Source organism: Periplaneta americana, chromosome 3 (assembly GCF_040183065.1).
Source record: "Periplaneta americana isolate PAMFEO1 chromosome 3, P.americana_PAMFEO1_priV1, whole genome shotgun sequence".
NCBI lineage: Eukaryota > Metazoa > Arthropoda > Insecta > Blattodea > Blattidae > Periplaneta > Periplaneta americana.
The window spans coordinates 75333000-75350964 of record NC_091119.1 but is presented as its reverse complement, the minus strand read 5'-3'; the positions used below and the strand labels follow the sequence as shown (position 1 = coordinate 75350964).

Sequence of the window (17965 nt, the reverse complement as noted above, 5' to 3'; positions counted from 1 at the left end):
ACTGAATGTTCCTTAGCCAATAGAGTGCAAAGCAGCAGGGATTAATAAAATAATTAACACTGCATTTTAATATGAAAGCCCCTAATTGTCATCTTTAGTGTTACTTCCATCTAGCATCAAAAGTTTCTATTAACACGAAAAAAATAATAAAGAGAAAAGTATTCTAAGGATAAAAAAAATTGACGAAAACCTGTTATATTTTCACTGATGCATTTAAAAGGCAACAAACAAAAAAGTTTCGTAACTCCACGAAGATTTGGGCTTACAACCTCACGAACTTTTAGCTATCACTCTACAAACTATATTTTCACTTATGCATTAAAAAAAAGTTTAGTAACTCCACGAAGATTTGAACTTACAATCTCACGAACTTTGAGCTATCACTCTACAAACTACATTAAAAGTTTTACTGCAGTCAGAATGGCATTGTAACGAGCAATGGACAGATTTCACTTGAGAACCTGTTATACAGTATATGGTGTTTGTGTTATAATATTCACTGTTTAAACACTCTGAACGATCTGTCTGTTTTAAATCTCGTATATGAATTATTTTCTCGGAAGATTTTAGTCATTAATAGTTGTGTTCTCCATAACTACTGTAAGAATATACGCAATCTTTTGAACAAAGCCTGGCTGTCCCGAGTGCTCATGGAAATACCGATTCTCTCAGACGCTGGCCACTTTCATTTTGACCAAGTGTACACTACAATTTTACACACAAAACTGAAGTAGATAATCATAATATAATGTAAACAAATCAGTAAAAATCAGACATAATATATAACATATAGAAAGAAAAGAAAATGCATAATAAAATGTTAACAGTAAGTCAAAATAAATGAGACATACAAAGTTGAATATGAAACAATAACAATATTGATGATGATGATGATGACAATAATAATAATAATAATAATAATAATAATAATAATAATAATAATAATAATAATAGACGTTTGCGATGGGCAGGGCATGTAGCACGTATGGGCGAATCCAGAAATGCATATAGAGTGTTAGTTGGGAGACCGGAGGGAAAAAGACCTTTTGGGAGGCCGAGACGTAGATGGGAGGATAATATTAAAATGGATTTGAGGGAGGTGGGATATGATGATGGAGACTGGATTGATCTTGCACAGGATAGGGACCGATGGCGGGCTTATGTGAGGGTGGCAATGAACCTTCGGGTTCCTTAAAAGCCATTTGTAAGTAAGTAATAATAATAATAATAATAATAATAATAATAATAATAATAGTAATAAAATAGTCAATTACAAAGCATACACAATATTTTTAGGTACACACAGTAAGAAAAATTATGATTATAAATAGCTCAAGTTATCACATTATAGATATATCATTATCGGGAAATATGATGAAAACAAAAAGATAAAATAAATTTAATATCACTAGAATAAAAAAAAATGTAGTGAATACGTGAAAACATGCAATACAACACTTGTCATAACAGTAAGTTGGTTTGACAACTCGTCATAACATAATTTTCTAACTTGGATTTGAAAGATTTCAAGGTTCGGCAGCCCTTGACTTCAGGTGCCAGAGAGTTTCAGTGACGAGAGGTAGCAACAGTGAAAGATGAGCAATACAGAGATGATTTGTGGAGTGGAATTTCTAGCGTGTTATCGTGTTGTGATCGAGTATTAATATTATGATAGTGAGAGAGATTATGAAAATGGGCGAATAAATAAGAGGGGGATGAAGTGTGCATAATTCGAAATAAAAGAGAAAAAGCGAGTGCAGATTTCTCCTCTCATGTAACCTAAGCCATGATAACTTCTCGAAAGAAGGTGTGATATGATCATAAAATCGAACATTACTAATGAAGCAGATGCATGCGTTATGAACATACTGTTATCAATCCTGAGATCATTGAACAAAACATCGCAATAATCGAAGTGAGGTAGAATGAGTGTCTGTTTTAATCTAGATGGATAATGATACAGTCTTTTTAGTGAATGGAGAATAGAGAATGCCTTCTTACATGTATATTTAATATGTGTATCCCAATTGAGATTAGATTCGAAGTGCACTCCGAGGTTTTTAACGGTAGAGCTAAACAGGATGATTGTTTTATTCAGTTTCACAGGTGGAATATTCAGGTCATTGACATCAAGAATTAATTTATGGTTCGCGAACGGAATAACCTGCGATTTACATGCATTTAGGTTAAATCCAAATTGTTGAGGTCAGGAAGAGATGAAGTCCAGATCTTCATTAAGACTATTAATGCTGTCATTTAGTGCATCAGGACAGGCTGAAATATACAATTGAACGTCATCTGCATATATTTGATAGCTACAGTGCTTCAGTGATTTAGAAATTCCGTTTATATATAGAGAAGAGTAAAGGGCCTAATACTGAACCCTGAGGAACATCTGTATCTACAGTCTGCCAGGATGAGAAACTATTATTAGATATGACATGCTGCTGGCGGCCAGTAAGGTAGGAGTGCATCCAACTGATAACACTATCAGATAGATGTAGTGTTTGTAGTTTAGTCAATAGTAGATCGAGGTCAACAGAATCAAAGGCTTTCCTATAATCCAATAAAACTAGTACAGTAGCCTGTTGTTCTCAGTAACATTCAACAAAGCAGTAGAAGTGCTATGGCCATTTCTGAATCCTGATTCTGAAGGGTCTAAAAGATTAAATTCGATTACATAGTCTGACAACTGCTTATGAATGATACATTCCAGGGCTTTAGATAAAACAGGAAGAATGAAGATTGGCCTGTAGTCTTTGGCAGAAGTAAGTGAATTTGCTTTAGGAAGTGGACGTACCAAAACTGTTTTCCAAAGTTGTGGATAAGCAGACGTGATAATTGAAGGGATGAAAATATGGGTTATTACGGGAAGCATGACATTGACTAACTTGTTGATAAAGACATAGACACACATAACAGAGCATTCCTGTGCAGACAAGTCCCCACTCCACTCTCTACTTAAGAAAATCTGTTGGCAGGCGGAGAACGATCATTTAAATTATTTAAATTATGTTTTATTTAACGATGCTCATAACTGCCGAGGTTTTATCAGTGTCACCAGTGTGCCGAAATTTTGTCCTGCAGGAGTTCTTTTACATGCCAGCAAATCTACTGACATGAGCCTGTCGCATTTAAGCACACTTAAATACCATTGACCTGGGCCGGGATCGAATGTGCAACCTCAGGCACAGAAGGCCAGCACTCTACTGACTGCACCACCGAGCCCAACATGAGTGATCATATGCCTGCAGATGGACAGTTCCATTCACGCAAAATAGTTTTAACGAAAATACGGGACCTGAACATGAGTCCTTATTTTACTGAGAACCGATACAACAACACATACGACCAAAACATGGATTCAGATGTTATAGGTATTGCTGGCATGTTAGACAAGTTAAAACTTATAATAAAAGTTGATTACTTATGTTAACGAACCAGCTGAATATGACATAAAGAGAGGTTACTGCAACCAAGACAATAAGATAAGAGACTTTATACTGGGATAGTGGATTAAAGGTCATTCTTCAAGAATATTGGTAATACCTATATGAGGACTGATGTTGTTTGGAAAATCAATTTCAGTTTCCTTGGGATGGGCGCTTCTTGCTACTATGTTATAAGCTGCCAGAACATGACACTCTGGTACTGGTCCAATGTGCATAGGAATGTTCTGTATGTATATGTGTGTGCGTGCATGTGTGGGAACATTATGTGTTAAAACTTTTTCAGTGTCTTTTTCGTCATCATCATATTGAATACATCAGGTTCATGAGTCTTAATGTCTTGTCCTGGGTAATTCTGCAATGTAAGTATTTCTGATCTATCCATCTTACCTTTGGATGCCTTAATTCCTGTTCCCATTTAGCTTAATATAGTGTCATATTCATAGTCATAATATAAAAACCAACAAAAATATATGTTTTATCGCCGTTATAAAAATATAAAAATCTAGGTGAATAGTGAAATTTACATTTCTGGTTCATTCAGTAATATGCATTGTCAGGACTCAATATATTGTATTTGCAACAATTTATATAGAAAATTACGTTACAGATCAGGAACAGAAACTTCAGGGTTGTAGCAAATCGTTGCTGGAGCTTCAAGCAATTAAAGATAAGTTGGAGAGAAATTTGCACGAGACTGAACAGCAATTGCAGCAGGAGAAAACCAACTCTGAGCATTATCGAAATGAGCTTGTTCAATCCCTTGAGGTAAGCTCAGTGATAAAATTTAGATCAAACCTTAGTGTTGTAACCTATTTTATATATTTATACTGCGTTCTTAACTCTTCGCTTATTCATTCTTCAATTTATATACAGAAACATTGGATCATAGTGTGTATGTATATATGAGGGGCAGTCAAATGAAATAGGTCAGATGCAAAAAAGTATAATAGAACATTCATTACCGGTACCTCAAAAGTAATCTCCAAAACTGTTTATAAATTTATCCCACTGCAAGATAAGATGATCAATCCCATTCTTGGAAAAGCTTGTGTCTGTCTACCAAACCAGTTCTTTACCTTAGTCACACACGTCTTCATCTGATCCAAAACGAAGTCCTTGAATGTCTTTATTCAACTCTCCAAAAATGTGAAAATCGCATGGGGAGAGATTTGGCCTGAGGGGGAGGGGAGGGGGTGTTGAAGTGTTTCCAACCAAATCTCTGAGTTGGCAGTATGTGGGCGGCATTATCATGAAGAAGGATAACGTTCGATAGCATTCCAGAGTGTTTTGACTTAATGGCACATCTCAGTTTCTGTAAACGTTCTTCATAACGCTGTGCATTGATTGTGCCTCCATGCTCGAGAAATTCAACAAGCAGAGGACCTCTAAAATCGATGAAGAATGTTAACATGACTTTACTGGAACTTGTGTGTATTGCTTTGGACTTTTTCAGTGGAGGAGAATCCATGTATTTTCATTGTTGGCTCTGCCGTTTGCTCTCTGGTTCAAAATGGTGACACCATGATTCATCCCCAGTGACAATAGGGGACAGAAATGCATACTTTTGCTCGTGGTATCTTTACAAGTGACCCAGTTAAGCAGCCATTCTGTTTGTTTTTGTTCCTCCGTCAACTGATGTGGAACTCATTGCGTGCAGATTTTTTGGTAATGTAGGTGCTTCGTCGCAATGACATGTATGGAACCGTGACTTATTCCCACCAAATGACGAAGTTCTTCCACAGTGATCCGTCAGTTTCCCTGTATAAGACCCTCAACCTCAGCAATAACAGCAGGAGTGATGGCACGATGAGCCTCTCCTGGGCCAGCGTCGTCTTGCATTGATATGCGTCCCTCTCATAATCTCTTGTGCCATTCCAGTACATGCAAACATGACATGCTGTGTTCGCTGTAATCAGGAGACATACGACAATGGATTTCTCGTCCTCCTACTCCTTCAGCAGTCAAAAATCGCACTGCACCTCGCTGTTCTTCTTTACCTGCCTCCATTAGTGATGTTGGATGAACACACACATCTCTAACCTCGCTTTAGCACAATAAATGAACGAATAGTGTGTAAGCAGTGGTTGTAACTGTGCTTTTGCGAGTCACCACCAGATATCAGTTCAGCAATCAAATTCCAGTGGTACCAACTTGCCCGCTGTGGGATATATGCATGGTGACCCATTTTCATTTGCCTGCCTCTCATATATCCTAAAACTATATCTTAACTCATCTGCTATGAAACTTTCAAATAATGTCTTTAATATATATTGAGGAGTCCAATTACAAATCTCACATTCTCCACTTTTTATGTATTCTTGTTTTATTTTCTGATCTCCATATGAATCAGTTATAATTATATAGCAAAAATGACATTCCCCTTTATTTATAGTGTGACAAAAGTTGGATGTAGCCACAAAAATAGTATTCTCCACCATACATCTGGTTGCAAAAGTCACATTCTCCTCTCAGCCAGTAGGAAGATGCCTCTAGGTCATGGAATGTTATTTTTGGTGTCAAAAGTAACATTCTCCTAATCGCTAAGTGCAAATGTCACATTCTCCAATATTTTAAAGTTACTTTTTTAACAATATAATGACTTAATCTTTTTTTTTCTGTCTTTAACAGGTCTTAATGACACATCGTAAATGGAAATGACAAATTAAGTGAAATTTGACATCTATTTTCGTTTGTTTGTTTTTGGTTTTTTTTGTTTGTTTTTCTTTTTATTAATTGAAATTTGAAAAAAAAAATGGAGAATTTGACTTTTACAGTAGATCCTTATATATTAAAGTGCATGTTATATTCGATATTATCGTGTGCCGGTCTCTATTGCATCCCTCTGCAAAATAACATTCTCCTTTATTTATAGTGTGACAAAAGTTTGATGTAGCCGCAAAACTAGTATACTCTACCATACATCTGGTTGAAAAGGTCACATTCTCCTCTCAACCAGTAGGAAGCTGCTTCTAGGTCACGGGATGTTTTTTTTTTTTTTTTTTGGTGTCAAAAGTAATATTCTTCAAATTGCTAAGTGCAAATGTCACATTCTCCAATATTTTAAAGTTTTTTTTTAACAATGCAATGTCTTTTTTTTCTGTCTTTAAACAGTTCTTAATGGCACATCATAAATGGAAATGACAAATTAAGTGAAATTTGACATCTATTTTAATTTGTTTATTTTCTTTTTTTTATTGAAGTGCATGTTATATTCAATATTATCGTGTACTAGTCTCTGTTGCATTCCTCTGGCGTGTTGTGACAGGGGAAAGGAAACGGGAGTGACACGATACGAGGGTGGAAGCATAAGAGATATTCTGTGGGATTATGGTCAAGAAAAGGGAGAACTGTTTTAAACAATGTTTGTTTATTAGCAACAGGAAAGAGATGTTAGATATTTTCCCCTGGTTTTGGGGGTAGTGGCAACATGAGTATCATGATGAAAATTTGTAATTTAGGAAACTCGTCCTAAGACTGTGATGTTGGAGAGTTACAATGATAGTGAAGTGGAATTGGTGCGAAAGGGTCGCTGGGTTAACGAGAGTACCTGAGTAGAAAAGCATTAGGCCTGCCCTGATGATATGGTGTGGGGGCAGAACGAGAGAGAAATGAAATCTAGGCACATGGTTGGTTTTCATAGTCGAAAGATCTAACAGACCGTGGCTCGCGACTTTACGACACCAGAAGCAGGGAAATGGTAGACTCTTATTGATGGATCAACATGCCATACCTCGAGACTTTCCAGCCACAGACGGGTTTGAAGCAGGGACTAGGGTTGAGCAGGCCAGGTGAGTGTAAGGAGTCCAAGTCAAGAATGCTACAGGAGTGAATGATGAAGAGTTGAGGCAATGAAGGAAGGTGAGAAGTGACTTGTTTAAAAGTTAAAAGGGCTCTGCCTTGAGCCCCTTCTTCTGCATTCTTTTATATAGCCAGTTGCGACAGCATACTCCACGTGACTAGTCACTTGTCAGGCAGGGAAGAGAGGGAGAAGACTTTCATAAGCGCCCTCTCACATATGGAGGGGGAAACACCTTGGACTGAGAGTAGCACTGCAGAGTGCTGCCATACAGTGGGTTCCATGTGCTGTCCAGATTATAAGGGTTGCATATTCACCGTCTCAAGTAAAGGGACGAGAGTATGACACGACTGGCCACTCCACATTTGAACTAATTAAGGTTAGGAAATTCGAATTAGGGCCGTAAGGAGCACAAAGAAGGGAACACAACAATGGCATATTACATTACACAACATTTATTATCCCAAGTGAAATGACATGAATCTTGCAGCCTGTGAATATCAGTATCAATAAACCTTTTAAATTAAAGGTGCTAAAACAATACCAAAATTATATTTTGGAACTTGATGTAGGGTTAACACCAGTTAGAAAAGTTAAATGTGCTGCATCCCAATGTCATTGCTTACTGGTATCAATTGCTTGAAATAGTATTTCTGGTGAAATTATTGCTAAATCATTTAAGATGTGCTGCATCTCCAATGCTTTTAGATAGTAATGAAGGCTGCCTGCTCTAGGATGGTGACAGTTAAACAGATTTCAGTGATTATTCGGATTCCAAAAAGCTGACATGGTGATGGAGACTTCAGATCTTGTAAATGGAAGTGCGACAGACTGTGATGTACATTCAAAAATGTAGGGTTTTTTTTCTTTTACTCTATAGCAGACCTTCTCTCTATATTTGTCATAAGTACTTGTTATATTCAGGCAGCCCATTTTCGCTCCCAAACAAGTTAGGAAAGTTATCAGTTAGTATATCCTGGAGTTTCAGCGTTCAAACTCTAACTCCAAATGCTTACTTCAGGATTCTATGAAAGGTAAAACCTAGTTCGGTACTGGTACATAATAATAATAATGGAGCATGACAACTGTAAGTGGGTTTGCTACTAAATTTAACCCCTTTACTCCCACTGTTCCCAAATGGGAACATGCATTATTTACGGCGTAAATGATTTGAGAGGACCAATAATCATCTTATTTTGTTTCTTATGTGTCAATAAGTAGGAATATATAAGAAACACCATTTTTAATAAAAAATAATTTGGGCATAAATGGGTTAATATCAATTCTGAAATATTTATATTCCAATCATTGAAAGTGTCTTGGGATCAAATGGGTTAAGTCGACCTCGTTGGCGAGTTGGTATAGCGCTGGCCATCTATGTCCAAGGTTGCGGGTTCGATCCCAGGCCAGGTCGATAGCATTTAAGTGTGCTTAAATGCGACAGGCTCATGTCAGTAGATTTACTGGCATGTAAAAGAACTCCTGCAGGACAAAATTCTGGCACATCCGGTGACGCTAATATAACTTCTGCAGTTGCGAGCGTCGTTAAATAAAACATAACATTAACATTACTAAATGTAAATGGTCTGTCCAGCTACTTTTTAACCACATAAATGCACTAACACTGCGAAATTAGCGCTCTACAAAATATTAGTGCTACATATGACAGGAAATACAAGATCAATGATAATACTGAACTAGTATATACAGAGTGTCCCAAATTGATGTATACACATTTTGAAACACTATTTCTCAGCAACGAGATGAGACAGAATACAATTTTTACGGTTTTGTAGTCCTTAAGCTCGCACTTATTCAAAATGGCCCCCTTCCGCCACAGTACACTCTCAACAACGACGTACAATAGAGCGACATACCAACTGGATTGTTGCTAATGGAATATCATTACAGGCATGTTCGATCTGAACTCTCAGTTCCTCCAGTGTTTATGGTTTTGTGGCGTACACTGAGTCCTTTAGAGCTCCCCATAGGTAGAAGTCTGGAGGGGTTAAATCCGGAGATAGAGACGGGAACTCCACAGCACTTCCTCTTCGTCCTATCCATCTGTGTTGAAAGTAAAACACATTTTCATTCTCAAAGAAACCTACATCGAGTACACACAAACAAATCACACAGAGTTGGTGTGCACTCAATGTAGGTGTCTGGTGTCTTGTCAGCCCACTCGAGTTATGTGGATAAAAAGGGAAAAATTGAGATGGTGTTAGGTGAAGTTCCTGGGTAGCTCAGTCGGTAGAGTGTTGGTCCACTAAGCCAAAGGTCCCGGGATCTCTTGAATTTATTCAAGTTTACTTCACAGGGAGCTTTACCTGAAAGCTAGATTTGCCAAGTATGCATTTGCTGGCACAGTGGATAATTACAGCGGTGAGTCAATATTGTGAAGGGTTTCAAAAAGTGCTCTGTTGCTAATAACATAAATGGCAGTGACGTTGACATTTTGTGAGAGAATTACCAGTCTGAAGAAGAATCCAATTTCAATTCAGAAGTTGATTTTTTTAATTCTTTAACATTTCCAAAGTGCAGAATATTTTTATTTTTTCTGTAGAACATCTGAAAACTTGGGATAGTATTATTTTAGATTCAGACCAGTATAGTAACTAGCCAATATTTCTTAAATAAATGGAATGTAACCAATATTTTGCCGTTAACAGCTCAGTAACTAATGTTATTTGTTGTGAGAGAGAGGCTTTTCTAACTGTAATCACCTACATTTACCATTGTTAAGAAGAGCTGGGATTTCCAATTTCGCACATGTTACACAAAATAACCTTATTTCTAACTGAAGGGACAGGAGACGAAATTTAATTTTTCTTGTTATCTGTGTAAGGAATTCACTTCTGTTGGTGTATAATTTCAACATTAGTTATTATGTGTCCACGTCACTGGTGCTACTACCTCAAAAATCACATTCTTCACACTCTTATAACAGTAATCGACCATTTCTCAAAAAGTTCAGCAGCAAAGTAGAACACTCAGTATGTATTTCAGGCAGAGATTGCTGAGATGAGGAGGAAGGAGCTGTCAAGCACCAACACAGAAAAGCAAGAACAAGAGTGGAAACTCAAGCTGAAAGACCTGAAGACGAAATACTTGGGCATGGTACAAAATCTGGAACAGGAGAACACCGAACTGAAAGAGGAACTGAAAAATATGCAAGCACGGGTAAGAATTCACGTGAGAACATTACTCTGTAGTAAGCATGAGAGAAAGTTATTTTATAAAATCACTTCTAAGTTGTAATTTATGATTTGGTTCAGATAGATTAAATTTATATTTATTATTTGTTGACACAATATGAAATTGATTTAATTATTATGTTTTTAAGATTGTATAAATTAATTGAGTTTTTTAATGTGTAGTAGAAATTAATTTAGCTTTTTAATGTGTAGACGCACACATATTCATCATAATTTCGAATGTGCAACCTGTTCGATTATCCATAAGAGTTCATATTTACAAAATATTTTACTACTACATAGACCGCTTGCCTCTGATTGAGGTTTTGGCCGATATGTACAGTCTTAGAAAAAAGTTTTGTCGCACAAATACTTTATAAGTCCCAGAAAGGAGGCATTGTGCATGAACATACAACAAAACAAAACTAATTTTATTACCTCAATTAGTCCTTCTCTTGTGATCCAGGTTGCACATTCTCTGATCATGCGCACTGCCTCCTTTTTGGGACTTATAAAGTATCTGTGCAACAAAACTTTTTTCTAACAAGGGAAGTACCCCAGCTCGAACGGCTAAAACCGAGTGTAAATGCATTTAAAATATAGAGCTGTGCTTGTTCTACCACCCATCAAAGTTATTTATCTGTAAAACTCCGCAGTTGTGTACAATCAGTGATTGAAGAATAACGAATCTAATGACTAGAGAAGCACAAATCGCTGAAGAAACAACACCGTGTAACAGACAGTTATGACAAGGAGATCCATAAAATACATAAATGAGGTATTATGTGGCAAGAAGTTACACGACATTTGCTTTAAATAATATACGAGTATAGGGTATTTCAAAAGTCAGTTCAAACATTAAACCACTATAAATATTATAATATGAGATAGGGAAAAACAAAAACATCACAATGTTGGACAAACAACGGGGTTTACAAAACATTGGGAAGATGTTCGCTGTTCTCTTGTTCAACGTACAGCTTTTTTTCTGCAACATCATGTACAGCATTTTGCAGATAATGTCTTGGAATATTGGCAATTTCTTGCGAGATGGCATCTTTCAGTTGCAGTAGGGTTGTTGGATGTGTCAGGAAAACTCGTTCTTTAAGGTAACCCCCACAACCAAAAGACGGCCGGATTGAAATCTGGAGATCGCGGAGGTCACATTTTTGGAAAGTGCCTACTGATGACACGATCGCCAAACATATGCATAATTAATTGTTTTTCAGGGATAAAGCTGTGGGGTGGAGCGCCATCTTGCATGAAGATTATGTTTTCCATATCGTGATTCCTCAGTCTAGGGATGACGAAGTTCTGTAACATGCTGTAGTAGCATGCTACATCATCTTTCGTGTATCCGCACTGCAATAGTTCAATATCACAAGCCACAATGATCACACTATCAAATGATGCAACAGGAATATCAACTTCGTAATCGGATCTTCGCCACAAAATGTTAACATAGGTCTGTACCTCGGTGCAGAAAGTTGGTTGTAGATGACAGAGCGGAGGCGAATGATGAAATATCGATCATGTAACGTGACCTGCAGTTTATCAATTTGTAAGCGTACAAAATCAACAATTCTGCAATGCAGTTTGTACCGTCTGAAAAAATATATACAATTAATTGATTAACTAGTGGACTTACTCGTGTTAATTATGTAAGATTTGTGCGGCTTACAGCTGTTTCAGTGCTTCACGCACCATCCTCAGAGCCTACTAGATCACGGCGTCATCTCTAACTTCTCTGCCTATTATGTGGGTGTGTTTGATTGTTGAAAGGTGTTGAAGAGTGGAGTCAAATAGTGTGTGTGTACTGAAATTGCTCTGTGTGTTGAGAATTTGATCGGAGTGTGTTTTAGTGTGTTTGTATATTTCAAATGCTCAACACACAGATCAATTTCAGTACACACACACTATTTCACTCCACTCTTCAACACCTTTCAACAATCAAACACACCCACATAACAGGCAGAGAAGTTCGAGATGACGCCATGATCTAGTAGGCTCTGAGGATGGTGCGTGAAGCACTGAAACAGCTGTAAGCTGTACAAATCTTACATGATTAACACAAGTAAGTCCACTAGTTAATCAATTAATTATATTCAAGTGTTAAAAGTAGTGTACGCAAGATTCAAAATGAAATATATACACCCGGAGGTTGGCAATATTTGGTTGTCTTTGATGGCATATCTGTAACATAGTATCTTTGTTGGGAAAACATTCTTCTATCAGACAGTAATCTTTGTGTCCTAACCAGAAATCACAAAGTAATAGACCTTTTTTCACAAACGTGTTCACCAAGGACCGAATGTAATAAGCTTTTCATGTGCTCTTTGATCATATTTCTACTTTTACTTGCTTCAACATGGATGTTCCGTGGACAAATTGCTGCTAGTTTCTTTGCGAACTGTGGACCAAACATCTCTGTGTTTCCTGCAAATGTAAATCTTGCTCACTAATCTATCATCCATGGACACTGCCACATCTATTATGTAACTGTGTGTATACCTATAAAAAGACTGTACCACACCAGCTGTTGATTTTTCACTTATGTGTGATAGTGTTAAAGAAGACGATAGTTCATTAAAAAATTGGTTCTGATCATTATTCCACATGCGTTGCTTAACTGTGTTTTTGTCTTTAATGAACATGTTCACATCTACCACAAATGTTTCTTTGTGCCTAATGTAGTGATATACCTGGACGAAATGTTATATTCTTCTTTGAAGCCGCTGGCAAAATGCAAAGAAGCTTTAAATTGTCCAAAGCAACTACTGTAGCAGCTTCTAGAGCCCACGCTTGTACGTGCCAGTAGTGGACTACTGATCATAGTCTCTGGCTCTGTCAAACTGTGCTCTTACAGTCTCTTTTACAGCCTTCAGATTTGATGTTTTGTTTCCCTTGAAGTGGCCCTGGTCTTGCATTTTGCACGTCACATAATCCAAAATTACCTTGCAATTGGATTTCAAACGAATGCAGCTATAACAGTTCATTAGTTTCCTGTAAGAATTGTAACTGCGATTAAAATAATCATAAATATTGTCCAATGTTAGATCATCAAGACACTGTAGCATACTAGGTCGTGATATTTTTGAGAGCGAAGATAAGTATTCACTTTGACTTGCAGTTCCTTTATTTGCTGGATAGGACGTTCCAAAACTGTTGGAACTTTCATACCATGTGCTGTTTCTTCTCTGCCATCAGACTCACAATCACTTATTCATATCCAATATGTCGATATCTACTTCTGATAATTCCCGATAGTATTTTTGCATTATAATGTCACGTAACATGCATGCAAACGGCTCATCCTCACTCCAATTACATCCTGATTATCCGGTATGTAAGTTCAACGTACCTTTTCGCGCAGCAGGTAAACAATGTTCACAGGATTAATTGACTTCAGCCTACTCATGTCTACATGCCATGCCATTGTCTTTGTTTTATGTGTTAAAATTTTAATATTATACATCTCACTTATTCTTTGTAACTGATATATTGATTTTTGTAGATCATCTTCGCTTTTATTAATTAAAACCTGGTCACCCGCATATAGCACCATCTTAATACTAAAATTAGGAGTAATTTTAATACCATTAGGTGATCTATTGTTCCATTCTCTAAGAATGTCGTCCATATAGATTAAAAACAAACTTGGTGAAATACTACAGCCTTGTCTTACATCTTGATTAATTGGAATGTCCTTGCTATATTTGCCATGTCCAATAGTAATGCTAATTGTCGTGTTTCTGTAGATACTTTTCAATACGTTTATGAAATGATTAGGAGCCTCTTCTATACATTATCTGCCAGAGTTTATTCCTATTAACACGATCAAAAGCTTTTTAATATCAACAAAGACCAAGTGAGTTTCTAAATTGTACTCTCTCCATTTCTTAATTAGTCCACACCTGTGGAGTAACGGTTAGCGCGTCTAGCCACGAAACCAGGTGGCCCAGGTTCAATTCCCGGTCAGGACAAGTTACCTGGTTGAGGTTTTTCCCGGGGTTTTCCCTTAACCGAATATGAGCAAATGCTGGGTAACTTTCGGTGTTGAACCCCGGACTCATTTCACCGGCATTATCACCTTCATCTCATTCAGACGCTAAATAACTTAGATGTTGATAAAGCGTCGTAAAATAACCTACTAAAATTTAAAAAAAAAAAATTCTCAATTATCTGTTTTACTGTAAAAATGGCATCTTTTAGTAGACTGATGCCTCTCTAGTTCTGACATTTTCCTCTGTTCCCTTTTTAAAAAATGGAGATTATTTGGGCTTTAGACCACGAATTTGGTATTTCACATCTCTTCCAGCATATATTCATTAAACTTAACAGTCTATTATTTAGTGCCTGCCCACCATATTTCAAGAGCTCTGCATTTATTCCATCTTCACCTGTTGCTTTTCTACTTTTCATCATTTTTAGTGAAGCTTCTAATTCCTCTATTTCAATTTGATCTATCTCTCCATAAACAATTTCTTCTTTGTCACTTTCCTCTTCATTATTTTCTTCACTGTACCAAAGCTGTTTTTAGTGGTTTATCCAGTAATCTTCTCTTATTATCTGTAAATTAGCTACATCCCTTTCTTGACTAAATGTTTCAGTAATTTAAAGACTACATGTTGTCTTCCATGAACATCATGTTCTACAGTGCAAATTAGTCTATCCCAAGATTCTTGGTGAGCTCTCCTTACGAAATCTTTGGCTTTGTTCCGCATATTTTTATGAATTTGTCTTGCTTCGTCCGTTTGTTACTGTAACATATTTCTGTATGTTTTCTTTTTCTCATTAATTACATTGTTAATATCTTCGTTCCATATATTTAATCCCTTCTTTTTTCGATATTTGTTTTTGCAATCTAGTACTTCATGACCCACTCTTTTAATAGCTGTCATATTTTCCCACTCGTCATATATATTTTGGCTTACTGGCGTTTTATTTAAATGTGCGGATAATCTAGTCTGATAAGGAATTCTTATACATATATTTTCAAACAATATATAAAAGGAAAATCGCCACTGGCATAGGTTCCCCTTCCACAGCCCAAGGGCGTTGAATGACATCTTCATGATCTGTCCACAACCATGTGGCGGATTACAACGAACTCATGCTCGTAACAAAATGACGAAAGTATCTCCAACCACAATAATTACGAGGCGTGTTCTTAAAGTAAGTTCCAAAAGGGTGTAGTAAGTAAACGGGAAGATATTTACAAACCATTTTTGTTGCATTGTATTCCCCACACTTCAATTACTTCTCAACATAATCTCCACCATTATTGAGGCATTTATCGAGTCGTGGCACAAGTCTTTCTATCCCCTCATTATAGAATTTGCCCGCCTGCGATGCAAACCACTCCCGCACTGCTGTTTTCACTTCATCGTCGCCATCAAAACGTTGACCACCGAGGAATTCTTGAGGTGCAGGAAGAGATGAAAGTCACTAGGAGCCAATTCCGGGCTGTAGGGGGAGATGGTCAATTTGTTCCCAGCCAAATTTCGAGATTGAGATTTTGGGTGTCACGAGCTGTGTGTGGCTGAGCATTGTCATGAAGCAACACAACTCCGTCGGTCAGCATCCCACGTCTCTTGTTCTGAATTGCGCGATGGAGCTTCTTCAAAGTCTGACAATAGGTTTCTCTGTTAATGGTTTCACCCCGAGGCAAGAATTCGATGAGTAGGACTCCTTTTCTGTCCCAAAAAACAGTGCACATGATCTTGCGTGTTGACATGGTTTGTTTGAATTTATTTTTCTTTAGTGATGCAGTGTGCCTCCATTCCATGGACTGCTGCTTCGATTCAGGTGTCATATGAGACACCCAAGTCTCGTCACCTGTCACGATATGGTCAAGAAACTCATCACCTTGCTCACTGTAACGTGTGAAAAAGCTCAATGCACTGGAAGCTCGTTTGGTTTAGTGTTCCTCGGTGAGCATCTTGGGTACCCATCGTGAGCACAATTTTCGATATCATAAACGATCTGTCACAATTTTGTAGAGAACACTCCGCGACATTTGTGGAAAATTCAAGGAAAGTAAAGAAATTGTGAACCTCCTGTCCTCATGAATTTTTTCATCGACAGCATGCACCAAATCATCATTGATCAAAGATGCCCAACTGGTACGCTGTCATCATGCACAGAGACGTGGCCCTCGCTGAACTTCCTAACCCATCTCCTGACCATTCCATCACTAATGGCATCATCACCATACACCTCACAAAGTTGACGATGAATGTCAGCTGGTTTAATGTTTCTTGCATTCAAGAAACGGATAACAGACCCATCTCACAGTCGGCGGGGTGCTCGATCACTTTAAACATTTCAACTGATCACAACTAACCACACACACGGACTGAAGCTCTGAAACTGCATGCACAGCTTGCCTGAGGACTGAAGAAGAAAACACGCATGCGCAAAATAACGATTGCAGCGACGCGACGGCTATAATTGAAAACGGAACTTACTTTAAGAACACGCCTCGTATAACATTAAACTTATCCAACGAATTCGGATTAAATGCAATACATATATAATGGTATGTAAACGAATACAATACGTTTATATGTAAAAAGAAAATACTTTTAGGTATACTTGAATGTACAATTTCTCATTTAAATTCAATTGGTTAAAGTGAACTGATGATACTAAATGTTTAAACAAAACATATTCTTGTTGTAGTTTTAGCAGGTAAGGAAACTTTAGTCAGGAATAAAATTGCTAAAGTATTTTATTTGAAGACATTTATCTTGTATCTAATGGTATTTAGGTCTGTATAATACGATTGTGTGTAAACATTAAGTCATACAAGACATTTTGAAAAGTATAAAAATACATTATTTCTAGTTTAAGTGTTGGTCTGGGTGGCACAGTTGGTAGAGTGATGGCCTTCTATGCCCGAGGTTGCAGGTTCAATTCTGGCCCAGGTCGATGGCATTTAAGTGTGCTTAAATGCGACAGGCTTATGTTATTAGATTTACTGGCATGTAAAAGGACAAAATTCTTGCACACCAGCAATGCTGATTATAACCTCAGCAGTTGCAAGCGTCGTTAAATAAAACAAATTTAAATCTAGTTTAAGTGAAATTGACTATATTGATCCCATAATGAAAACTTAAACCTAAATTCTCATGTGAATATAAAGGAAAATCTTTGCCATAATTAACTTAGCTTTAACTACAACGTTCACCAGATCTATTCATTATTTTTCTGTTCACCAGTTTGGTTCTACTGAGGCTCTACTGAAGATGTGTATAGCCTGCGAAGGGGATTCAGATGTGCATATGTCAATTTAGAGCGATCGTCGCTCTTAATGAAGTTCATTTTCGAGAATATTTGCTCATATATGTAGGCTATGTAGATCCAAACCAGAACTCATACATGCAGTGAAGAAGGCTCGCATGCTTTGTGATTGTCTTGGATACAGAAGTATTCATTTTCCCATTGCTCTTTAAACTGGCATTTCCCGAACGAATTCCACCACTAAATAGCGAATACAAATCCCCTCCACCTTATTACAT

At 37.2% G+C, this 17965-nt stretch overlaps 1 protein-coding gene across 4 annotated transcripts in view; it reads left to right on the top strand.

The window, feature by feature from the left end:
* Positions 1 to 17965, top strand: part of LOC138696179 (FK506-binding protein 15-like) — a 296343-nt gene that overhangs the window by 219167 nt on the left and 59211 nt on the right. For all 4 annotated transcript variants that reach the window (XM_069820787.1, XM_069820785.1, XM_069820786.1 and 1 more), the window contains 2 exons: positions 4060 to 4217; positions 10255 to 10428. In XM_069820787.1, the coding sequence (XP_069676888.1) occupies positions 4060 to 4217; positions 10255 to 10428 (332 nt within the window). The remainder of the gene's footprint in view (positions 1 to 4059; positions 4218 to 10254; positions 10429 to 17965) is intronic.